At 36.6% G+C, this 26,032-nt stretch overlaps 2 protein-coding genes across 3 annotated transcripts in view; one reads left to right on the top strand and one right to left on the bottom strand.

The window, feature by feature from the left end:
- Positions 1-11,267, bottom strand: part of dicer1 (dicer 1, ribonuclease type III) — a 49,722-nt gene extending 38,455 nt beyond the window's left edge. The window contains exons 1-7 of the mRNA XM_067455692.1: positions 11,127-11,267; positions 4,870-4,920; positions 2,646-2,750; positions 2,289-2,477; positions 1,204-1,357; positions 965-1,092; positions 702-836 (exon numbers count right to left, since the gene is read on the bottom strand). Of these exons, the coding sequence (XP_067311793.1) occupies positions 702-836; positions 965-1,092; positions 1,204-1,357; positions 2,289-2,402 (531 nt within the window). The 5' untranslated portion in view covers positions 2,403-2,477; positions 2,646-2,750; positions 4,870-4,920; positions 11,127-11,267. The remainder of the gene's footprint in view (positions 1-701; positions 837-964; positions 1,093-1,203; positions 1,358-2,288; positions 2,478-2,645; positions 2,751-4,869; positions 4,921-11,126) is intronic.
- A 2,589-nt stretch (positions 11,268-13,856) lies between these two features.
- kif11 (kinesin family member 11) lies at positions 13,857-25,523 on the top strand. Of its 2 annotated transcripts, none has more exons than XM_067454640.1 (23): positions 13,857-13,993; positions 14,229-14,360; positions 14,668-14,800; positions 14,900-14,997; positions 15,214-15,292; positions 15,643-15,828; positions 15,996-16,120; positions 16,219-16,309; positions 16,411-16,653; positions 16,729-16,824; positions 16,935-17,023; positions 18,169-18,256; positions 18,372-18,560; positions 18,650-18,857; positions 18,986-19,158; positions 20,749-20,874; positions 20,963-21,121; positions 21,353-21,492; positions 21,567-21,846; positions 24,004-24,226; positions 24,312-24,478; positions 24,626-24,736; positions 25,101-25,523. In XM_067454640.1, the coding sequence occupies exons 2-23, from the start codon at positions 14,287-14,289 to the stop codon at positions 25,209-25,211; spliced, it is 3,189 nt and encodes a 1,062-aa protein (XP_067310741.1). In that variant the 5' UTR covers positions 13,857-13,993; positions 14,229-14,286; the 3' UTR covers positions 25,212-25,523. The 2 variants fall into 2 exon arrangements, with proteins under 2 accessions (XP_067310741.1, XP_067310742.1); XM_067454641.1 differs by having other exon boundaries at positions 13,864-13,993; positions 14,248-14,360.
- The last annotated feature ends 509 nt before the right edge of the window (positions 25,524-26,032 follow it).

The following is a 26,032-nucleotide window of genomic DNA, read 5'->3' as shown; positions in this document are numbered from 1 at the left end:
TAAAGGTCTATAGTTTTGCATTAAAGGAGAATATAGCGCTATGAATCGTTCTTCACTGAAATTTAAAACTTAAAAGAAAATGCTCAATAAACTGCATCTGCGAAGTGAGAGTCTTATGTTTATTTGACGGTGATTTCGCATTTCTTGTTCGTATAAAGGCTAAATGCAAATAAAAGGTGAACATTAATTTATTTGTACCGTTTTTATTTCTAAAATATTACATAGTTTTATAGGAGGAGGTTTCATAGACTTCGCAAATTAATTTTTCAGAAGTTTGTAGGTACAGACATCCTTTGTGGCAGTTCTTGGTAGTTTTTCTAAAGCTTTTATATAGTTCATATCGATATCGAAATTATATCATATCGACCGAAATTAAGAAATATATCGTGATATAAATTTTGGCCATATCGTCCAGCCCTATTTTATAGTTATTCTTGGTGTGAATGGGCCTTAAGCCTGAAAAATAAACATGTTCAGACACGAACTTCAACTTGTTTCAAATGGCAACAATATCTTCTCAGAGTGCCTATGTTCAATCTCCAGAACTAAATACATGCCATTTAATATAATACCAATGGATCGGCATCTTTTTAGCACTTTATGGAGTGACAGTTAGATGAGACCTCTTTCGTCCCTCTCTTTATACTGACAGATGTGATTTCATGATTTCCATTCAAAGCAGTAACAGACTGCAAATTTACCTTCATTATTTCCTGATAAGGATGGTCCGTGATTGCAAGGTGGCATTCGTCAAAAACCAGCAGGTTGATTTTTGATAGTGGCAAGACTCCATTCTTTAACACATGCAGGAAGATGTGGCACGTCATCACCAGCACCTAAAAGAACAGACATTATGGAAAAGAGAGGGATGAGGAGGATGTGAAAATGTTGATTACACAATGACAATTCATCAAGATGTTCAACAATGAATGAATTCATTAAAACGAACATGTTTGAATCACACCTGATTCCCCATCATCTTTCTGTTCCACATCTCCACAGGCCATGATGTCATTTCTTCTGACATGTAGTCGCCTACCTGGAGATCAGAGTGGGTTCTTACAGTAGATGCTTGCTGAACCACAGATGATGCTTAATTTGGGAAAAATGAGTAAGATTAATCAACAGAGAAAGTTTTGATAATGTTTTTAATGGGGTACATAGCAACAAATCTGTGACATGGCAGACTAGACAATTACTCACCTGCATTCACCAGGAAAACTGTTCTCTTTTCATCCTCTCCACGGATTTGGTGGGAGAGTTCTTTGATTAGGAGTACTGCGATAAAGGTCTTCCCTGAGCCAGTATTTAAGCAGACTATAGTATTGTGTTCAAGAGCTGCTTCAAGAAGTTCAACCTGGTGGGAAATTGCAATTGGGTGAAATAATTCAGCAAAATGTAATTATGTACATTACCATTAAGTTACTTTTTAAAAGAAATTAATACTTTTATTCAGCAAGGGTGCATTAAACTGATTTATTATGAAGTGTATAAAATTATGTCTCATAAGAAATGCTATTCAAACGTCTTATTCATTAAAAAATCTTGGGGGGGGGGGAACTGTCACCATTTTCTTTCATTTACTCTAATGAAATGAACTATTGTTCTTCTATAGTATCACACTGGACTGACCCTCTTTACTTGTTTTCTGGGTAATTCAGTCACATTTTAAAGAAAAAATTGCTTCAAAATGTGCTTATATCGTCCGATCTTGCGGGCTATGTGTAATATAAAAATAATAATCCAATCAATCGCGAGTTGATGAGAAATAAATCATTGTGTTTGTTTGATAAAGACGTTTACGAGCCCTGTGGTCGAGAGAATCATTCTGGTTGCTTCTCCTTCAATCTCTCCTCACCCTTGTGAACTGAGAGGGGAGTTAAGCTCATTAAATATGCAAATCTTATCCAATCCTAGCCGTGGGCGTTTACTTCCAACTCAGCGTTTTGGAGAGAGCCTCAAAACCAGTGGAGAAAATAGCCTATTACTTATTAGTTAGGATGTTTTTGAATGTAAAAAACACAAACATCCTTAGCTAAACTCAGACAACAGTATAAAAAAGAAAAAAAGCCAGTTAATGACACCTTTAAGCCTTGCAAATTTAAGAATTCACAAACAGACACAAAAGTGAAACATGTTGGTTATCGAGCACTGTGAGTTTTTTTTTTTTTGTGCGCATTTATTTTAAAAAACGTATAAAAAGTATAAAAGCTGTGAACAATTAACAAACAACTTAAAGAACAATACAGTAATCTATCAACCTAAGAAGAACCATTTCAAAGACTTGCCTGATATTTTCTTGGTGTGTATATGTTGTCATGGATAGCTTCCTGCTGCCACGGGAGACCGAAGAAGGGCCCCATGGGTGAGGAGGCAGGGGTCACCAGCTGTAGGCCAGCCATGCTTATAGACTGTTAAGCAGGGGACCTCCAGTCATCCAGTGTTTATCTCATTGCATCATGGCCTTCTAATGCTCACTGCAAGAGACAGACCATGTAACATCAGATCAGTCCCAGACAACAGTGCTGAATTCAACTATGCCTCATTGCTGTTATGTTCTGAGATATTTTAAAGTGACATGTTATTCAGTTAGGGGTCATCTGGATCAGGTGGGTTACTGATTACAGAGGAGTGTGTTTACTCACAGCGTGTACGTTCCCCACTTCACTGTGTGACCAGGCCGCACTTATTCTGGGCGTCATTATCAGAGCTCTTAAAATCAGCTCATTCTTGTTCACCCCCGAGGTACTCTGCTAGGAAAAAACAAACACACACTTAGAACCTGCAAAAACACTAAAGCAAAAAATACAAATGTTTTACAAATGGAGCAAACAGGTAGGAGATTATACCGTATTTTTCAATTTCTTTAATTATGGAATCAAGCAAGCATCTTACTATAATGTAGTGATGTAAAAAAACAATTTAATAATGCAATTTTACACAGAACATTAAAAAGACACCTATTTTAAACAAAATATGAACTCAAAAAAATATTTAAAAGCAGGACATGTGCCTCATTTATTGACAGTTGAGTTGGTAAACTTTAATTAAAATATTTAATAATTATTCTACTGCAGTCATTTTATTTATATACAGTATGTAGAAGGAAATTATTTTTGTAAACAATTAACTATACAATAAGATTCAAAGGTTTGGGGTCAGATTTTTTTAATGTTTGGATTTGATTCTCATGGTCATCCACACTGCACGCATTTATATATACACAGTAATATTGTTATTCGTTTTTTTATATTAAAATATTTGAAAATGTAATTTATTCCTGTGGGGTGGCAAAGCAAAATTTTCAGCAGTCATTGCTCAAATCGTCAGTGTGACATGACCGTATTGATTTGGTACTCAATAATAATTTTTTTATGCTGATCAATATTTTTGTGGAAACCTTTTTTTTTCCAGAATTATTTAATGAATAGAAGGTTCAATAGAGTAGAATATTGAAGTATGGTCAGTAATAAGTATATATAGTATACTGAAATATTTTTTTTATAGGCTTTACTTTCACGTTCTCTTGCTGAATAAAAAGTATTAATTTCTTTCATTCTTTCTTTCTTTCTTTCAAAAAATTAAAAAACAATTACTGACCCTAAATGTTTGAATGGCAGTGTATGGCAAACCATTTTCCTACATTGAAAGATTTTTGGCGGCCGCCAAAACAAATGTTTGTGCCGCCAAAGCCTTATTCGATGAATTATTGTGATTTATAAATTGATGTAGATTACTAATGCACGTGACAGGGCGCACATTAACTGAGTGACAGAGAACAAGCAGAGAGCCTGCGCGCGCACTCTGTCTTCAAAACGATCACCATCTGAGCTCTCACTCGCACATATCAATCAAAATTAACAGAACTGACACAATGGTAAAAGGTTGAAAGACTGACTCATGTTCCGTGTGGCGCTTTCGCACAATATTTCCCCTGAATTAGCCTACTGCTGGATTTGAATTGTGCTCAAAAGACGCACTTCTTTTGACAGATGTTTTGCACACGCAGCTGGCATAATCCATACTTTCAAATAAACGGAAAAATATCCTTATGAAGTGTTTTCTGTGATGACAAATCTTTGGCGTTGTTTTAACGGTCTGGGTTCACATATAACGCGTCCGCTTTTGTCCGATTCGCGAACTAATGACTCATTTGAACCGATTCATTTGAATGAACTGATCTGTCCAACACTGAACTCACGAATCAGTGTGTAATCATTTACTCACAACACCTCTGAAATGAGAATGCAAGTGTGCTTATCCCATTAAACAAGAGGGGTTAGTAAGAATTAGTCTTAATAATCCACAGTATTTTCATGTATTTATTTTGAGCATTTATATTGATAATGAGTAGTAAATTACCAAAACAACGCAAGTTGTTGATAGCCAATAGTTTTATTAAATTGTATATGGTAGAGAATTAGACTATTTGTTATTACATTTTTAATGCTACTTTTTAATAATTGTTGCCAAAATAATTAATCGGTAAACCAAACTGTGTAAAAACGAGGAACTAAAGAAACAAACATCAAGACATCACACATAAATGAGATGAAAAAAATTGCATTTATTTTACATTTATTGTCTGTATTGGGCTCACAGATCACACGGGTAGGTACTTTTACTGTTGGTATGTGTGTGCGCGCGTATATGCGTGTGTGGATGACCATGTCTGATCAGCCACCCCCGAAGACCTGACCCAGGAAAAACCAACTACATAATAAATTAATATACCTTAAAAATGGCACAGGTTTCTTATTTGCACTAAATCATTGACAAAATCATACATATATTATCCATTGCTTTGACCAATTAACAGTGGACATTTAATTACATGACTATTTCAGCAGATAGAAATGATCACAGTACCTTAATGCTGCCAATGGGGGAGGGGGCCTGAGATAATATTCTTTCGATACTCTGAAAAAGAAGAGAGAGAAAATATAGCTTTTGATAATGGACATATCTCTGGCAAGGAGAGGACAGCTGAATTTGGATGACAACTGGCTTGTCAACACATTTTTGCCACTCAGGATCGAGCGCACACTTTCCTCCCGACAACCGCTGTTCGACACAGCTGCAACAAATCACCACAAGTCATTTCAGCTCAAGTAACACACGGCTTCATTTTCAGTGAGCGAACACATTTGCTCTTGGTTAAAACTCTGCTCTGAGACTTCATGTTCGGGTTCATGAATCTCTAATGCAACCACATAGGTTATTTACTTTCAGATTTTGAAAACGCTGACACACATCTGTTTCGGTGAACGAAACATTCGATGTTAAATGCTTGACTGCAAAACAGCTGGCCAGGTCACGGCTGCCCGATTCGACTATCCACAAGCAGATTTCCAGTGTTGAAAATCAAAGCTCAGGACAACATATTACTGGCACATTTTTTTTGCATATAATAAATACCATTCATGATTTTCAGGCTGAGGACCCCTTGATGGACAACAAAGAGATGATGCATGAAAACTGTAGTACTGGGATAGTTCACCCAAATATTAAAATTACCCCATGATTTATTCCATAGGTGTACATGACATTCTTCTTTTAAATGAATACAATCAGTAGTTATATTAAAACTTTTCCTGGCTAATTCAGGCTTTTTAATGGCAGCTTAAAATTTAAAGCCCAAAAAAGTGCCTCCATCCATTATAAAAGTAATGGTTTGTGTAAGAAAAATAACCAAATGTAATATGTTATAAATTAAAATATCTAGCTTCCGCCAGACCACGTTCCGTATTCAACTTACGAAAGAAAGTCCAACTGCCGGACATAAAACAACGGACGTAGCTTAAGCGTAGCGTAGAGTTACACTTTCTTCATAAGTTAAATACGGAATGAAGGGGGATTCTGAAATCCACTGCCACTTCAATATACCTGTATATATTTATATCCCAATTAACTTCATAATCAAAACCTTAATCAATATTTACCTTCCTATATTATTAAAATGATTCTATCCAGTTATGATTTTGCAGTTCTGATCACAGCATAGACTCATAGGATTCTGAAGAGCAGTTTTGAAGCATAGAGACAAGCTGGCCGTTGCCATCTTGGCAGCACGTCGCACCCGGATAACAGAAAACAGGCAAAGAGGCAGGACGTTGGCGGAGCTGAGGTGAAACAATAGCTGTGTCTCATGAGGACACGTCCTGTGTAGGATGCAGTATACGGAGTGTCCTCAATCAGAATTAAACGAGATGTCCTTCGTAGGACACACAGGCAGGAAGTATCACGTTGCTATGCCAACAAGTTCAGCCTCGTTGCGCTCTCACGCCATGTTATATGAATGAAAATTATTTATAACTTGAAAATGACTATGAAATGTTTCTTGTCTTGACAGCAATGTACTGTTCTAAACGTTTAAAATGCACGAAACTGTTGTAATCCTGTTTACCACAACTATCTGTTTGAGGTAATAGAGCTTTAAAAAAACAACAACAAAAAAAGCTTGAACTACTTAATTTAACACCACACCTACTCTCGCATGTATATCTGGCGGTGGTGCCGTTATTTCATAATAATATTAAAAAAAACATATGACGGTTGTTAACGAAGACGCAAAGAATTGTGGGCTATCTCCAGCCGCGAAGGCTACACCTCATGCACACTCCGAATTGAAGGTCGCATTTGGAGTGTCCTACTCACTTTTTTGAAATGAGACTGAAATGATGACGTATGCACCCTTGGAATGCGACCTCCGGAGGACGCAGCCTTCTGAAATGAGACACTGCTATTGACTAAAAGACAGGGGATAAATGGCTATGCACCTGTCACTCCAAGTGGCCACGCCCTTAATTATGCAGAACTTTAAGGCTTTATAAATGTAAACGAATGAGTTATAAAAACACCCCCCTCACAGTTGTTATTAAGGGCAGAATTTGCTGTATAGTAGGCTTGGGCGGTATCCAAATTTTGATACCGTCAAACCTCCTCCCTATTTTACCTCGGTATACGGTATTACCGTGAATAATTAAAACATTATGATGTAAGGCTCAGACAGCGTCAACAAACTGTTGGCTTGGCTTATATATATATATATATATATTTTTTTTTTTTTTTTTTTTTTACATTTGAGCCCCTGCCCCTGAGAAACTCTCTGCACGTTTTATGCTTACCGTTATGAGACAATTGTCAGACAATTGACTTTTTTTTTTGTGAGTCCCATGTCCACTTGATTTTTGTGGAGTTCATGCTTATTGCTTACATTGCCAGCTGTGTGACAAAAGGCTTCGGCAATATTACAGCATAGTCCGAGGGTGCGCTCGGTTTTTCATCCACGCAGCAGTGAGTGGATGGTGGTTTCGGATATGCGCCCTTAGGTTCAAGGTATTTCCATCTCTCGCGGTCATCTTTTTGTTGCACAATTTGCAAATTGCCTCGTCTGTATTTACCGTCAAAACCCAAAATACTTCTAAACTGCAGAAGTTGTGTTCTTTTTCGATAATAACTCAGTGCCCGACTCGCCGTCTTTTCCCCTCTCTCTCTCTCTCTCTCATCCACGCTGTCACAACAACGCATACACATATTTAGGCATTTAATAAATAAATAGTATTTAATATGTAAATAGTTTAATTAGTTCAACTTATTAAATATTTAATAATTAATTGTTGATCAGCAATATGTAAGTTGATCTGTTTTTTGGTTTTTTTGACGGTTTGACGGTATTGAAACTGATACCGTTGCTATTTTTAGATCCCGCGGTATACCATTTTACCGTATTACCGCCCAAGCCTACTGTATAGACCAAAACCACAATTTGTACTAGGCTGTAAATATGTTTTTTTTCTGCCTTAAAGTTGGGAATTTTAACATGGGGCTCAACGAGATTCTGCTCCCTTTTGGAGCCTTTTGGAAACTGCAGTTTAAGTTCCATATTGGCTTCAACGGAAACTGGGGGAGGTTGCCGCTTGTATGGAAGGTGGTCTGCTGGAAGCTATATTTTATATATAGCTTATATATATATTTTTTTTTTATTTGGATATTTTTCTTACACAAACTATTACTTTTGTAATGGATAGAGGCACTTTTTTGGGGCTTTAAATTTTGGGCTGTCATTATATATATATATATATATATATATATATATATATATATATATATATATAAACTGTATTCAACTGAAAGAAGAATGTCATATACACCTAGGATGTCTTGAAAGGGGAGTAAATCGTGGGGTAATTTTTATTTTTGGGTGAACTTTCCCTTTAAATACTGTATAAATTCAGTGTTGGGTATATATAATGATTTGATAAACGGCAGAATCAATGGTCAGATAAAACAAACATCAAAATAGTGCAATTTATTTACTTTTTAATGTCAGTGGTGGGCAATAAGTTAGCAGCACTCTTATATTACAGTAACAACACCTTCAGCGGCAGAAAATCTGACTGCAATGGTAATCATTGTAAATGTAAAGCCTGTATTCTTAAATTGATCAATAATCAAGTTAGGATCGTTGGATGTTTGATTCAGTGGATTTACTGCAAAGGCAGATGAAGTGAAGTGCTCTTATTTTAACTGAGCAGAACTACATCCAATTGAGTAAAACAGCATGGATGTCTAGACTTCCTGTTAACCTCTAGCCACACTGTAGGCAAAAAGGCTGGCCAGACTGGCTGCATACCGCAGAACAAAGCGCGCTGAGCATGACCTACATTACCATGTGAATGACAAGGAATATAACAGCAGCTATGATTCTACGAGGACTGACTGTTTACAAGTAAGATTCAATCCAAGTCAACAGTTAAAATCTCTCAAAAAAGTGCTTACTACAGCAGAAACAAGGAAAACGTACACTGGAACAAACACAGTAGTGAAACCAGCTGTCCTGCAGAAAAATAAAAAAATTAATCAATACATTAAACCATGTATTTATGAGTTACATTACGACTCCAATCATTTACATTCCCAATAAGATATTCATATACAAACAAGACAAAAACTGGCTTCAAAGTAATTCCACATGCAGGAGTACCAACATAAACGTGCCCAACACCTGATTTGAGGCCTCCAAACTCACACTTGTCACATGAAAGGGCCCCTCAGGCCAACCGATCCAGCGGGTCACCTAATTTGACCCTTAAAATAAAGGGCAAGTTTCCATAACCCTCGTCTCATGCACTCATAAATTCTCATCAATAATTCATTCTGCTTACATTACTGTCACCTTATTTTGAAGAATGCAACTAGTTGATTCAGCGGCATATGGCATTCGCAGCGCATGTGTTTATAATGGTGAAATTTCCTAAAGAGAAGCAGCAGCAAATTCATAAACTTAGTCAAGAGGTACACAACTTTACAGTGCTATTCTTCTGTGATGAATATCTAGAGCTCATAGTAAACCTGAACTTCAGACTAAAATCGCTTATTAAAACCAGTTTCCAGATATAACCATTCTTGAAATAAGCACATATGAAATAGCATCACACTTAGTTTTGGGTTCGAAGCCTTTGATATGAAGCATGGAACTGATGGATATATCCAGATGTTTTATTAATAAGTTGATTATTTATTTAATAAGATATCAAATTTATGTCAAATCTCGTTATTTGTATTACATTTTCCATTAAAAATATAGCAGCAGAAGCTTTTGTATACGATATGACATTTTTAAAGCAATAACTGGCTTCTAATGAAAACAATTAGTGGTGTAACAAAACTGATGATGTTACGAAATGATACGCTATTACTGTGACAGTCCAAGACATGATAAAGGGTTAGCAAATAAATGTACTGTTGATGAAAATGATACATTTGGTATTACAGGGGGCATTATCTGGGGACATTGGCATTATCCCACAAAGATTCCCCCATTGCATTATTATACGCTATATATTTAACATTATTTAGCTGTATAATGTAGTAATCACACTTTTCTCAAACAGTAATTTGCATTTTGGGTGAACTATAGACAATTTATATTGTCACTAAATTTCTATTGCGATATATTGTGACATGGCATAGGCCTATTATTACACCCCTAAAAATATTCATTATTTTATCTTTAAATTCACTGAATATTTTAAGCAGTTTCAAAGTAAAGGATTTTTAAAACCCTATAATGAATGTTCATCGCCCCGATTATATTCTGTTTCAGTACCATGGTTTAAATCAAAGTACAGTAGTACCACCCGATACCATGACTGAACCATAGTACTGCCACTGAAGTATTGGGGGGGATACGCCACACAAAAATAACAAATTACTTTTAGTTCTATAATATATTTTAAACCATCTTCGTAATAATTCAACAACATAACGTTTTTGTAAGAGACATCATTAACATATTCATACATCGTGGTACTACTACTAAGATACTTGAGCTATTACCAAAGTGCATGTCCGAATTGTGTATGGCATTACCATGGTAACACAAAAAACCTGACAGACCAAATTAAGATATTATTTAATACATAATCTTAAAGCAACACCACATTTACTTTATTCTAAAATGAAAAGGAAAAACGAGCGTTTTAGCCCACGTTTCTTACAAAGAAGCGGGGCAGATGAAAACCAACGCCCTCCAGCAGCATATTTACCTCACTATACACATCATAATCACAGGTGTATCAACACTTTTCGTCATATGCTAAAGATTATTATTCTTGCATATCAGTTAGGCCTCATTGCGACCTTGGCCTTGAAGCCAGCAGCACACCCAAGCCCCCCCAAAAAATCGTGAATCTGTCAGTTTGCCAATCATAAACGTGATTCTCGCACTTTGCTCATATTTGATTAGATGTGAAGTACATCATCGAATCTGTCCTCATAATGCATGCGTCTGCCATGTGAATCAGTCTTTCAGGGGCTAACAGACGCGTGTAGCTAAAAAGGCACCGTCATGCAAGAAGAAAACACATCATGCATTGATTTAACGTTACCTCACTTAAAACGTCTTATGATTAACCCCGTGTTGGATTTACACTGCCAGGGATTCAATGCACGAACGGTTTTCAACAAATGTAAGCCGGACAGTTCTGGTTTTAAGGGTGATAGTGGTTAGCACGCGAGCTCGTGTTAGCTTCGGTTGTTTTTATTGATTGTTTCAGGATCAAGAGAGGAAAAACACAAGCGGTCGGGCTGCGATGTGTTTGCATATTGAGGCGCGTGCTCACCGATGGTGATTTGTTTTATTGGCCGTGTTGTGTTGAAGAATGTCTTGTTAAACGGTGCGGCGCCCCTCTCTCCCCATTCCCTCCTGCTGCTCTGCTGCTGCTGCTGTTGTCAGGCTTCTGCACGCGTGTGAAGCCAGCGACTACGAGGAAATCGGGAAATGTGAGCACTGCTACTATGGCAACACAACTAATCCATAGCAATGATAGTTCTTTAAAATAAAAGTCTCTGCCGTTTTGTGGCCCTTTTTGGAAAAAGAAGCACACACTACATTAGCCTATTCAATTTATAAACAATTCCAACACAGCGTCAAATGAATCGGTCATACGTCGTACAACGCAATATTTGTGCGGAGTTTGAATAAACGTTTTTTTTTTTTTTTTTTGCTAACATTAATTTGAAAACAAATTAAATCATATTTTACTTTTTACACCTTCACATTTGGTCCTCAAATTATATTTACCTTATTTAAAAAAAAAATCATAATGCTTTGAACATTCAGTTTACACTATACAACATAATTGCCAAACAATAATTAAGATCAACACAAAGGAAAAAAGAAGGCATTGCATAAATAAATAAAAGTTACACATTGAATACAGTAAAACGTTTTTTGGCCGTGTTGTTTTATAACTTTTTCAATGTGTATATATATATATATATATATATATATATATATATATATATATACACACACACATTGAAAAAGTTATAAAACGTTATAAAACTCCCTATGATCTAGGGATGGGAACATTATTTACTCCCTATGGTCTAGGGAAAATTATATATATAGGGATCATAGGGAGGTATGATTCTTTGAGGAAACCATTTAGAAGCATACTTTATTTCGGGATTCGTTGAAAAACCTTGTAAGATGGTATTCGAGATAAACAAAATTATCTCATCAGAACTGAAAGGTATAATTGCACAACCAAAACAACTGAAGAAGAGTTGGTCATATTCCGAGAAAAAAAGAACATTTAGTGTCTCTGTCAACTCAAATATTTTTGTGAAACATTAATACATGTAATAAATAATATTTTTTTACATAATCAAAATAGTTAACAAATATTTCCGGGGACCCACCATAGACGTAATGGATTTGATGCTGTACAAACCATATTTTCTAGCCTCCTACACTGCCCCTGCCCCCAAACCTACCCATCACAGGAAACTTTCTGCATTTTTACATTTTAAAAATAACTCATTCTGTATGATTTATAAGCTTTTGTACCCATTGGGACCTCAATTTAGGTCCCCACAGTGACACGAGTCCTAATGAGTGTGCATTCAGGTTGAAGTTACCACCAGGCTAGAAAAACATGCACACACACACACACACACACACACACACACACACACACACACACACACACACACACACACACACACACACACACACACACACACACACACACACACACACACACACACACACACACACACACACACACACACACACAGAAAACAAAAAAATGGGTCATAAAATTGCACAAAACAAAAATAAAGTAAAAGCATATACAAATGGATGTGCAAATGCAGTGTACAATTAGAAGTTAACAACATAAAATGAAACAAATGACTAAAAATAAGTCATATAATTAATAATTTATTGTAAATTGTTTTTTTAATAATAACAATTTCATGCATTCATGAACAGAAATGACAGATAACGATGATCCACGTAAAGCAATGTAAAACAGCAGCTAGAAAGTGCTAAATAAATATATTTCAACTAAATATTTCCTCTTATGATTTGCCAAACTAGTCAAGTTGTAGGCTTTCCATTCCATAGCCGAAAGCACAGTTATAAGGGTATCTTACTACCATCTACTGGTCATTTTAGGAACTGTTTCAGAAAGATAAACGTTTGAGCTGTGTTTGAATCTGGAGTCAGTTCCTGTTTTTTTGTAATGTTTATTATCAGAGCGGCACTGTTAGACCATATTAAACATTTACATAAAAGGAAAGACTCCATAGTAACTATAACTATAGTTCATGTCTTCTGCAGTGTAGAACATGGTGCGGCCGGCTCTGCACGCTTGTATTTGCTTGGTGGATTTGAATGTCTGACTGAATGAAAGACTGTATTTAGTAGGAAAACTTGCACTTTAACCTGTGATTATGGTACACGTATGTAGGATAGTAGAGGAATATAAGTATTTAGGGGCATTTTTTGATAACATGTTGAAGTTTGATAATAATAAAACATACTGATGCCTTTATTTATTTTTTAAAGTTTCGTTTGTGTTGATTATCTTTTAATGTGCAGACATGGTCTTTTTAAAATTCGTTCGTTGGAAATATCTGTCTTTTTCTTTTATATGTTGGTTTTCTGCATTGTCTATGAAAAACATAGTGTGTGTGTGAGACTTATGTATTTTGAATATTTGTATGTAACGTTATGTGTTGAACCGTGATAGTCCGATGTCATGGGCATTAAAAATAAAGCTCGCTAAATTAAACTACAAACTAACACCACATACAGAAAACGATAATAAAATTAGTCTAATTTAACAATCTGTAAACTGTGCCAGTGAAATGAATATTCATTTAATGGTATTTATCTGATTATTATTATTTACATATAACCAATACGCGTATTCAAAAACGCTGCACTTTCCCGAGATGCATCCGCTCCAGCTCGCTTCCTTTAGACCAATCAGAAGGATGGTGAGAAAACCCTCTTCTCTGATTGGCTTAAAGCTGCAGATGCGCAATTTTCAAAGTCAACTAACTGCAGTGTGGAAGACTCGTAGTCAGAGCGTACAGCAAATAAAGTGTATTCAAATAACCTGCGTCATTGGAGGGATTTTAAACGGCTTTACCATCTTACTTTATTTGCTTTTAAAGTAAAGCATTTAAAACGGTACGTGCATGTTCTAATTTTCTTCTCATTAGCTTGTTTAATTTGTAATTTTCTTTGTTTAGGCGTCCTTTGGCTAGACAATATCAACATAATGGATCGGATGTAACTTAGTATACGTATACGTAACGTATTTTGTTGATGAATATTTTTTTATGTGGTGAATAACGTTATATATATGCAAACGACCTTTCGATGTGACTTATATTTGATTACTAAATCCTGGTTTTGTTTAAAGGTTAACTTACCTTTTAAAGGGCATTTCAGACCGGGAGCCCAGAAGACGCTCCTTTAACATGGCATCATCACAGATATTAGCAGCCAAAAAAGATGAGAAAGGAAGAAATATACAAGTGGTTGTGCGATGCAGGTGAATGCACATGTTTTATATGTTTGTTTGTATGTTTATGCTATTGTAAGTGTGCCACACTCACGTGTTTTCCTCTGGCAGTGGTTTCTTATGTTGGTTTTTACACTCCTAGTACTAAATCCTCATTGTTTATTATATATAAATAACGTATGCTGTGTTAGGTTAACATTTTATATATATATATATATATATATATATATATATATATATATATATATATATAATTTGTAGTGTGTGTTTTATGAGATCAAAAATGAACATCTCTGTATAACTTTACACCATTCCCATGTAAATGTGTGATTCACAGGCCCTTCAACACAGTGGAGCGTAAATCTGCCTCTCATAATGTTGTTGAATGTGACCAAACTCGAAAAGAGGTAATGGTCCGTACTGGAGGTGCCACGGACAAATCTGCAAGAAAAACATACACTTTTGACATGGTGAGTTTTTGGCTTGTTTTGCACCCGCATTTTGAGTATTATTGATGTCCAAATCTTTTCTTGTGCTGTAATGCTCATTAAATGTCTGGTCTGGTTTAGGTTTTTGGTCCTTCTGCCAAACAAATTGAAGTTTATAGAACCGTGGTTTGCCCCATATTAGATGAAGTTATAATGGGCTATAACTGTACAGTATTTGCGTGAGTATCTCTCTTTAAATGTCATATTCAACTTTACTGATGGTTTTGCCTGTTATGTTCATAAATGTATGTAAAGGGTTTTTCATCAGATGTTTTTTAAATGTAATGAGACCATTATGAATTTTACCATGAAAAAATTATGTCAAATAAGATGGCATGACATTAAAAAAAATATATAGATTTTGTATCGAAATTTTTATTTCTCTTTGCTAAAAGATATGGACAAACTGGAACAGGAAAAACCTTCACAATGGAGGGTGACAGGTCACCAAATGAGGAGTTTACTTGGGAAGAGGTAACATTTGAGTTACATTTTGGTAGTTCTGCAGCATTATAAAGTGTATAATCCAGTGGCTGAAATCGAATGAAACATTAGTTTTTTTTTTCCAAAAGGCCACTAATATTAATAAAGGTTTCTTGTAGCAGCAACTATTCTCATTTAGATTTATGTAACTTTTTCTAGCCTTATTCTGACTCCCTCTTAATAAACTGCTTGTTTTTGCTACTGTACCTTTTAAGTCTTATTGTAAATTATATCCGTTTGATATTTTGCTGTTGGGCCACAATATCACTACTAATATTTCCATGATATGGTCTGATCAGGGATTTATCATGTTTTTCTTTCTTTCACCTTTTCTCTTACAGGACCCTCTGGCTGGAATTATTCCCAGAACTCTTCATCAGATCTTTGAGAAACTGTCAAGTAACGGCACAGAATTCTCAGTGAAGGTATCTCTGCTGGAAATCTATAATGAAGAACTGTTTGACCTGCTCAGTCCTGCTCCTGATGTCACAGAGAGACTACAACTGTTTGATGATCCCAGAAATAAAGTATGTTTCTTATTGGTTTCCTCAAAAAGAAAAGATGCAATGCCTTATACCTCCCATATATATATATATATATATATATATATATATATATATATATATATATATATATATATATATATATATATATATATGAGACACTAAAATCTGACATTCTGTGTTTCTGTCAGAGGGGTGTGACCATTAAAGGTCTGGAGGAGATCACTGTGCACAATAAGAACGAGGTGTATCAGATCCTGGAGAGAGGAGCGGCCAAGAGGAAGACTGCCTCCACCCTCATGAATGCTTACTCTAGGTAATAACCTTGCGTCCCAATTAAAGAGACAAAAAATGTATGACAGTGATAAGTGTTTATTTTTTTATAATGCCCCTCCTCGATTTTTATTTGAACAGTCGATCCCACTCTGTGTTCTCCGTGACTATTCACATGAAAGAGATCACACTGGAAGGAGAAGAGCTGGTTAAGATCGGAAAACTTAACTTGGTGAGTCTACTTTCTTCAGTTCATGGGATTTGAATCTGCAGCTCTGTCTCAATAGTGGAAGTTCACCTTTTTTACACGACAACTCTTCTGTCACTGATCAGGTGGATCTTGCGGGTAGTGAGAACATCGGGCGATCTGGTGCCGTTGATAAACGTGCGCGTGAAGCCGGCAACATAAACCAGTCGCTGCTGACTCTGGGTCGTGTAATCAAGGCTCTTGTGGAGAGAGGGCCTCATGTGCCTTACAGGGAGTCCAAACTCACCCGCATACTGCAGGACTCGCTGGGAGGACGCACCAAAACCTCCATTATTGCCACTGTGTCTCCTGCCTCCATCAATCTGGAGGTATGACTTGTGCTGGTTGGCTTTCTATTGTTTCTCTGTTGTGTTTAGGAATATTGATTTCTAATGTTATTTTAGGAAACTCTGAGCACTCTGGACTATGCTAACAGGGCCAAGAGTATCATGAATAAGCCAGAGGTCAACCAAAAACTCACCAAGAGAACTCTGATAAAGGTGAGTTTCTTTACTGATGTACTTTTTCATTAACCTTACTTGACTATATTACCAATTTCTTCATCTTCATGCAGCATCAGCATTGACTATTTCTAAAATAAATGTTGCAGGAATACACAGAGGAGATTGAGCGACTGAAAAGAGATCTGGCTGCCACCCGTGACAAACATGGCGTGTACCTCTCTGTTGATAACTATGAGTGAGTTCTGTGTACATGCTAGATTAGTTTTTTTTTTTAATTATTATTTATTCAGCAATGATGCATTAAAGGTTTAGTTCACCCAAACATGAATTGTCATTAATTAATTGCCCTCATGTTGCTGTTCCAAATCTGTAAGCCCTTTTGTTCATCTTCAGAACACAAAGATATTTGATCCCCCATAGATTAATGAAGACAACCCCTCCCCCATAGACTGCATTTTAATTACTAATTTTCTTTGCCTTTTATTCCACATTTTCCCTTCCTTGTCAGTCTCCGACGCAGTTCACGTTGTAAACACGGTACATTGCTTCTATATATATATATAATCACCCCATTGGTCGTATTGTGCTCATCTGAACTGTGTCCGAGACTGACACGGAAGAGGAAATTGTTAAAATCATGTTTTTAATTATTTTTTCCACACAAAGTATTCTGGTTGAACCACTGTAGTCACATGGACTATTTTAATGATGCCTTTACAACATTTCTGGTTCTTGAAAGTGGTTATAAAATTGCATGGAGGGGTCAGAGAGCTCTCAGATTTCAAAATACCTTCAATTGTGTTCCAAAGATTAATGATGGTCTTACTGGTTTGGAATCACGAGAGTGAGTAATTAATGTCAGAATTTAATTTTTGCTTGAATTAACCCTTTACACTGGTCTAAAGTGACTTTATGCATGCTACAAAATAATAAATTATTTCTATTTAACTTTTGAAATAGTATTGTTTGATTGTTGGTTCTTGGATATTGTAGTTTATAGAAAGGAGGACACTTTCCCCTGGTTTCAAAGACCAGGCTTAAGCTAGTCCCAGACTAAAATGCGTGTTTGAGGTATTTTAACTGAAATATATCCAAACCATTGTTTAGTCTCAAGATGCACATCAGTAATGTTTTTATCTAATGCATGTTCATAAAAGCTACTTAAATGTCCTAATTGAACTAAGACCTAATCCTGGATTAATCTAAACTTTATCTGTGAAATCGGGCCTTTGGCATGTAACTCGCCTTGAATTGTGAATTATGCTGTTCACTGTTTATCTTAAGAAAATCTAAAAATATTTGTTCCAGGAATACATTTTTTGTATTATTGTTTGAAGCAGACTACCGTATATATTTAATTCTTTATTTGGTTATTTGCAGGAATATAAACAGTAAACTGTTGTCTCAGGAAGAGCAGATTACTGAGTACAACGAGCGGATCGCTGCTATGGAGGAGGAGCTCAAGAAGGTGAGCATCTTTCAAATAGATTCTACTTCTTCTTTCCGATGTATACAAGACCTGCCCAACTTCCACTTTTGAGTGTGAGTGATGTATCTGAATAATTTTGTGCTTGTGTTGGCAGATTATGGACTTGTTCACAGACAGTAAGCAAAAATTAGACCAGTGCACTGAGGACCTACAGGAGAAGAACCAGAAACTGGAGGAGGCCCACAAGGACCTAACAGAGACCAAGCACCGCCTCACTCAGGAGGAGTTCATTGCATTACAGCTCCAGAGTAATGAGGGTCAACTCTACAGCACTGCTGACCAGGTCTGTGATGGTAGAAGAAATCAGATATTGTGACATTTCATGATGCACTGATATTAAGACCCTATCCTTACTCTGTCTCTCTCATCCAGCTGTTGAGCACTGCTGAGGCCAGCACTCAGGACGTTAGCGGTCTTCATGCGAAGCTGCTGAGGAAGAAGGAGGTGGAGCTTCATAATGGGGAGGTCCAGCAGAGCTTCGCCCAACGCATGGAGAACTGTTACAACAGCATGCAGACCTCGCTGCAGGAGCAGAGTCACAAACATGCTGCGATGATTGACTATTACCGCTCTTCCGTGGGTAAGAGATGCCACATGGATGCACTCTCTGTGTAATATACATATTTTTTGGGCATTTAAAATCTCTTCAAATGAAAGAGTCCTTCCGAAAAACAGATTAAATTAACTTATGTTTCGATGTCTGTGTAGGTGAGCTGCTGAATACAAATGGCACAGTGTTTAAGGAGACGTTAGGTGCTGTCTGTGAGTCTTACAGCAGTATTAAAGGAGCTGTTGGAGAAGGTGTAGATCGGTGCAAGGAACGAGTGTTGCATCAGGAGCAACTCTCTCAGGAGGCTCAGAACAGCATGCTGGAAATACTGGTAAGAACTCTCATCAGTCCAAATGTTTAGGATTAAACACTTGTTTTGATGTTAATAGCCTTAGTTTTGTTTTCAAATACTTGAATCTATGGGGAGTCCTGCTTTAAAGGGATAGTTCACCCAAAAATAAAGTTTTCATTTATCTGCTTACCCCCAGGCTATCCAATGTAGGAGTCTTTGTTTTTTCAGTAGAACACAAATGGAGATTTTTAACTCCAACCTTTGCTGTGTGTAAGTGATACAACCATGTCAACTGGGTCTAGTTCTATTAGGGTAAAAAAAACCTGCACAGACAACTTCAAATTAAACCCTGCAGCTCGTGACGACACATTGATGTCTTAAGACATGAAACAAATCAGTTTGTGTGATAAACCGAACAGTATTTATATAATTTTTTACCTCAAATACAACACCATGCCCAACAGCCCTGAAAGCGCAGCACTTCCGGAAAGGAAGGTCAATGCACACAATCTAGTGTAGAGACATCACTTCCTGTCTGTGAGGTCTCTACACGATCTGGCATAGCTTACGCAACTGCCAGAAGTGACCTCTGTTTAAGCAAATATTTGAAAATATTTATTTAGATTTAGTGGAATCTCATGTTATATCATTTGCTTTTGTTTTTAAAAAAAATGCCTTTTTCTCGTATACGAGCATGAGAGAGTTTACGCAAACGCCAGAAGGTATGCCAGATTGTGTAGAAACCTACACGCAGGAAGTGATGTACATTGACCTTCTTTTCCGGAAGTGCTGCGCTTTCAGTCTGTTGGGCATGGTGTTGTATTTGTGGTAAAAAAAAAAAATATATAAATACTGTCCAGTTTATTGCACAAACCGATCGCTTTGTGTCTTAAGACATCAGTGTGTCGTCACGAGCCGCAGGGTTGTCTGTGCATGATTTCTTTTTGTTTTTTAAATATCCTAATAGATCTAGACCCCGTGGACATGTTTGTATCACTTGCGCACAGCAACGGTTGGAGTTAAAAATCTTTATTTGTGTTCTACTGAAAAAACAAGACTCCTACACTTTAGGTGGCCTGAGGGGTTAGCAGATAAATGTCAAATTTTCATTTTTGGGTGAACTATCCTTTTATAAATAAAGTTACTATAGTTACATTCATTGAATTGCAGAATTTGGGACATTTTAGGAGCTTCATGCTCGTCAGGGATCCTACTTTATTTACTAAACGAAGTCATTAGTGTTTTTACTGGATATGGATTTAAGAATCTTTTGTACAATTTATATCTGATCAAATATGAGCTTGATATGACAAGCAACAAGTATAACACAAAAATGCCCATGGAGTGTTATTAACTACAATGACTTTTCCAGGCCTATATGTCACTTTTGACATTGTTACATCATATATCCAGGTTTTCCAAGACTCCTGATCCATTGGATATAAAATTGTGCATTCCAATTTTCTCTTTTTTTCCTTTACCTCTGCCTGTATCTTTAAAAGCCCTGGCAACTTTACTCTATTCATTTTAAAATGTATCTAATGCACATCCTTTTCATACTGTGTACCTTGATGTTGTAATGCCTAAATTCACATTTTGTTGCTTTTCTTTTTCTTTCTTTTTTTTTAGGATGAACACAAACAGCATCTAGAGGAGGTTCTGATTGCCCAGGCGGTGCCAGGAATCCGGTCTGTCATGGCTATGAATGACGGTCTGAAACAAACCCTTCACAGATACCACACTTTGACTGAACAGGTATGTGTGAGAGAAAAAAAAATGGGTTGACCTGCCAGTTTCCTGCTTATTTGAGATTTGTAATAAGTCCTGTTCAAATGTCTTACAGATGCAGGGTCTGAAAGCAGAGATGATGTCATTTTTTGACTCTTACATGGAATCGTTGGCCAGTATGCGAGAGTGTGCTGTGCAAGGCTTCAGCACTCTGCACGCTGAACACGACAAGCTCAAGCAACAGATTAGCCAAGCTGGAAACAGCCATCAGGCGGTAGGTCTATAACCCCTGGACAGTTTCTTGAAGAGGAGGATTGTCTTTAATCCAAGCGATCACATTTGTTAAATTGATTGGCTCAGATGTTCACAAGCTTTATGGGTATGAATGTAACAAATTAACCAATTTTCTCTCCTTATAAAGTTCTCCTGTTAAGTTCTGTGGTAGTTTTGTCTAAATCTCTTGACCACTAGTTCTAAAGCTGCTGAAATTGTTCCTTTTGTGCAGCGTGTGGCCGAACTGGTTCAGTGTTTTCAGAACCAAATGAATCTCTTGGCGGTGGACACTCAGACTGACTTTGAGGGTATTTCACATGCAGCATCTGCTCAGATTGTTCCACTAGAAACACTTGAGAGCTCAATACAGAGGTGAGAGAATATTCACAACATATACCTTCAAGTTTTTTTTTTAACAAAACCCTAATATAAAATTTTTATTATAGTAAATGTACAGTGGCTGAGGAGCACACTGTGTCTGTCCGTACTCGACTGGGTTCTTCTGTGGACGGACTGATAACCAAGATGAATGGAGTGACGGAAGAGGGAGAGAGAACGCTGGAGGAGTGTTCTGGATACTGCGGGCTGCTACAGACATCCCTTGACTTGCTGGCTGAGTCAGGACTCAAGTGGTGTCACGAAGCCAGAAACTCAACTGAGAATAAAACCCAGGAACAGCTCAAACTCATCAGGGAGACAGACACTGCTGTGCAAGACTTGCTAAAGGTTAGTTTGCTTTTGCACTTAAAACACTTGTCTACTTGCATAAAGTATTTCTGGTGTTAGGCTGAAATGGTCAAGGGTGTGTGTAGTAGGACTGTTGGTTACCTAATGGAACACACTTGGGTCCTGATCAGACAACGTATTTTTCAGTTGCGAAACCGCGAGGCACACCATACTTGGTTTGCAGTTCGCAGTGCTTTTTATGTTGCTAGGTAACCCTCAAATCAGTTGTACTTGTGCTGTCAGTCGAATCAAGGTAACGTCACGACAACGGAAGGCCCGGCACTTCATTAATTTGATTGGACAAAAAAGGCGACGACGTCGGGTGCATTTCCACTCAGTTGATATATTTTTTTATTTTTTACCTTCATGCACTAAGATTGCTCCTTCAAAAACGCAAGGCGCACAAGCATCGTGCTTAACATTCTCTGCCAAAAGAAATCGATTAAAAAAGGTGCATTTCACTGCAGAAATGTGCTCTGCCTGATCGGGGCTCTACATTGTTTCTGGATTTGATGAATGATAGAATATTTTAACCACTTTAGCACATTTTGCATTTTTTGGAGAATTAGGAATATCTGATGTCTCATTTTACAAAAAAAAAACTATATTTTAACACAGTGGTGGAATATTGCATATATTATTTTGTATCTATTCACAATCTTATGATAAACATTGATAAAAAATAAATATTTTGATTTTATTTTTAATTTATTTATTTAAAAATCGATTTTTTTTTAATCATTTTTGGGATCCAAGCTTTTTGGAAGTTTCTGTTGATTCTATAAATTGGCACTAAACAGGGGAAAAATAATTTTCTTGATATCTCCTTGCAAATAAGTTATTGAGATTTATCTGACCAAGGTGTCTAATAACTCCTACTCATCTGCATTGACATCAACTGGCCACTAGGAAATCGAAAAGAAGGCTCCGCCTCTTTGTAAAGGGAGATCTCGGGCTCTGATTGGTGTAGAATCATGATCCACATGTCTATAAAGAGCTGAGATTCTCAGCTTTTCTGTAGCATGATGCAATATGTGATGACGTCATCAAAAATCGTGGCTAACATCGACAATCAAAACTAGCAATAATAAGAGTATTTGTCTGGATCACGTTTTGATCTGGACATCGGTGACATATACAGTGTCATTTGGCCATACTTGCTCACAGACATGTGAAAATAGTCTCATTTTGAAGCAAACAACCTAAGGAATAAGCTAATATAGGGTTTGAGGCTAGTAGCTTTACAACGAGTTTGTGATCCGAACAGGAATATGAATCGTGTTTGCTTGTTCAAAGGAGTCATTTCCATCTTTGTGATTCTTTTGATAATAAATTAACTGTAAATTATTAGATTGGTGAAATTAACTGCTCAGCGATATTCCTGAGGCCGATAGCTTTCATTTGATATATGACTTGTCTATTTTAGGTGTGTTTGTGTGATAAAAATATGAAATGTTATATTATTTGCATGATTTTCTCAAGGGGGGGTCATTGCTGGGGGTCGAATTCAGACCGTATTATTTCCTTCTATGTAATATAAATGCAGAAGTTATTGGGTTATTAAGAAAGGTATAGGTGCAGAGCTGAAGTGGTTAAGCCCCAAATATCACTCTTGAAGTGTGTGTTAAAGTCAGAAATAGAGTTGGTGCTCTAAAATGGTGCCATCGTTGATGGCTGACAGACATCACAATGTTGAGCTGTACACTCACTGTAGACCGTATGATGCCAATTCTGTAGACATTGCCCAACACTTGTCAGTGAGAAACGGAAGGTGTGATGGTGTTTTCTTCTCTATTGTAATGGATATAAGAGAGTTCAAACAACTTTTTTTTCCTTTTTTTTAATCCATCCATCAGGAATGCATTAGCTTGTGATTTTTGCTATTGCTGTGATCTCATGAATGTCATGTTTGCTCAACCAAGTGTACCGCACACGTTCTGAATACTGAAGCTAAACAAATCATTGGCTCCAGTGTAGTTGGCAACAACTGTTTCTGTTGTTTTTACCGTGGAAGAAAGTGCATACATGTTTTCCATCTTTTTTTCTTTTTTTTTCTGTTTTTTTACAGTGCATGTGCCCAACCTTTTGAATGGAGGAAAACTGAATAGTTGCCCCTACTAAAGCTTTATTTTGCCCTTATTTTTTGTGTGCATATAGTCTGTAGAGGAAAAGGGGGAGAAAGGCATTCAAGACTGTGAAGCCCGTTTGACTCGTATGCAGCAGGAAGTGGAAGGAATTCTGGGTCGAGTGGAATTGCAGACCGGTAAAGATGATGCTACCTTGCAGGAGCACAAAGAGACCCTCTCCTCCATCAACACTCAGGCACTGGACACTGTACACAACTTCATCAGCTCAGAGCTACGGCAAGATTTACCAACAGGTACAAGAGAAGCTATGAGGGAAATATTTAAAATGCAACATCTATCCATGTGTACAGGGCAGTAATGTGACGTGTGTCTTTACAGGAACGACCCCTCAGCGTAGGGAGTATGCGTATCCACGTATGCTGAACAAGCCGAGGAGTCGAGAGGAACTGGAAAAGGAGTTCAGAGCTCAACAGGAAGCACTTCAGTGTGCAGTGAGCCAGTGTGATACCGTCATTGAGGCAGAAGAGGAGAAGCCTCTAGACCAGGTATCACAATCGCAAGTTTAGTCCATCCATAGTCTATATTACATGAGGAGATTAAATCAATGTTTGCTATTAAAATTTATAAAGATTTATTTGAAGATGCTATAAATTTTATTGTTTGGACTGGTGTAACCTCATATATGTTTTTAGGACTCTCTGGAGGATGAAGTCAGTGTTTCTAGTGATGGAAACAACACAGAACAGTCATGCTCTGATGAGAACCTGACTTGTTATGAGAACGGAAGGGTTCCCTTCTTCAAGGTGAGATATTTTGCACCAGTTTAATGTTATACATTTAATGTTATAATTTAATGTGCAAAAAAGGTCCATTTGTCAATAGTGTTGTGATATATGAAGTCCATTTCAAATCAAGCAGCTTTCTGTTGATCAACGTAGAGAATTTGTAAAAAAAAAAAACAAAAAAAAAAAATTGAAATCTGTAGGGTGGAAGTCTTTCGCCTTCATGCAGTTACGTGGATTTCTTTTAAAATTACTGGATTTCTCTGTGAAAATTTGCCAAACAGTAGTAAATGTGACCACACCTTTTATAGTGTTGGCAAACCATTAACAAACTCATTGGTTGTAGATGCAGACTGACAATATTTTGTTCTTTTTGTCTAACTAGAAGAAAAGCAAGAAAGAAAACAGCAATAAATCCCTGAACCGTTCAAAGGTGGAGAACGAGAGTATGTGTACACCACCACGTTCTAAACTACCACTCAGGTGTCAGAATTAAACTAAATTATGTTCAAGCTTTTACTCTCTCCTTAGGTGTCTTAAAGCGCTTCTTTTAAACTTATGTATGTCTTTCAACATGATTTGTCTATGTGCTTACCTTTCATATGTATGTTTTCTCAATCACTGTTTAATATTAAAAGTTATAACTTCAGAGTAATTTCTTAATGTTACTTTCCTGTTAGTTTCACTAGAGTTTAGAGCTTGTTTTTTTTGTTTGTGATTTGATTTTGTTGAACATTTGTATGTTTAATTAAAAGCTAAAATGACATGATCCACTCCATATTTGAACCAATAAAACATATTTTTAAAGTATGGTTCTATTTTAAAATGTTTGTATAAAGTTTATATTTTTCTATTACAATCAGTTTGTTCAATAACATTGGTGGTTTTTGTATGTATTTTTCTCAATTTAAGGGTCTTAAGGTTCTTTTTTTCTTTTCTTTTTACAAGAGAATTGTTTGCTGGAGGAGGTTTGGATTATTATAATTAATAAAGAAATTAAAGTAAGATTTCCATGTTGAGTAAGATGAGGCTTTATCTATTATATACTATATTGGTTATTAATTTTAATACTCACTCAATTCAAGTGCACAAATGAGCGTTTAATATTTTAATTTGAGCAGTTTGAGTAAAAAAAAAAAAAAAGTCTAAGCTTGTTTATAATTACGATGTTTGGAGTTTTGTTCAAGGTAAATTACACTAAACTATTGTTTAATTTAAAGTAACTTCTAGTTAATGTCGTGTGTGTTTTGTGACATTTCAGGACACAAATGTGCATAATAACATAGGTTAAGTTAATGTCCTCTCAAGTCACACTCT

Source organism: Pseudorasbora parva, chromosome 10, assembly GCF_024679245.1.
Source record: "Pseudorasbora parva isolate DD20220531a chromosome 10, ASM2467924v1, whole genome shotgun sequence".
Lineage (NCBI taxonomy): Eukaryota > Metazoa > Chordata > Actinopteri > Cypriniformes > Gobionidae > Pseudorasbora > Pseudorasbora parva.
The sequence above is the reverse complement of the archived record's forward strand: the minus strand, read 5'-3'. Positions and strand labels throughout refer to the sequence as shown.

Excerpts from the sequence above, each read along its gene's own strand:
- kif11 (XM_067454640.1), top strand. The coding sequence starts at position 14,287 with ATGGCATCATCACAGATATTAGCAGCCAAAAAAGATGAGAAAGGAAGA. Across the intron at positions 14,361-14,667 it reads CAAGTGGTTGTGCGATGCAG|GCCCTTCAACACAGTGGAGC; the intron begins GTGAATGCACAT and ends TGTGATTCACAG. Across the intron at positions 24,479-24,625 it reads AGGAGAAGCCTCTAGACCAG|GACTCTCTGGAGGATGAAGT; the intron begins GTATCACAATCG and ends ATATGTTTTTAG.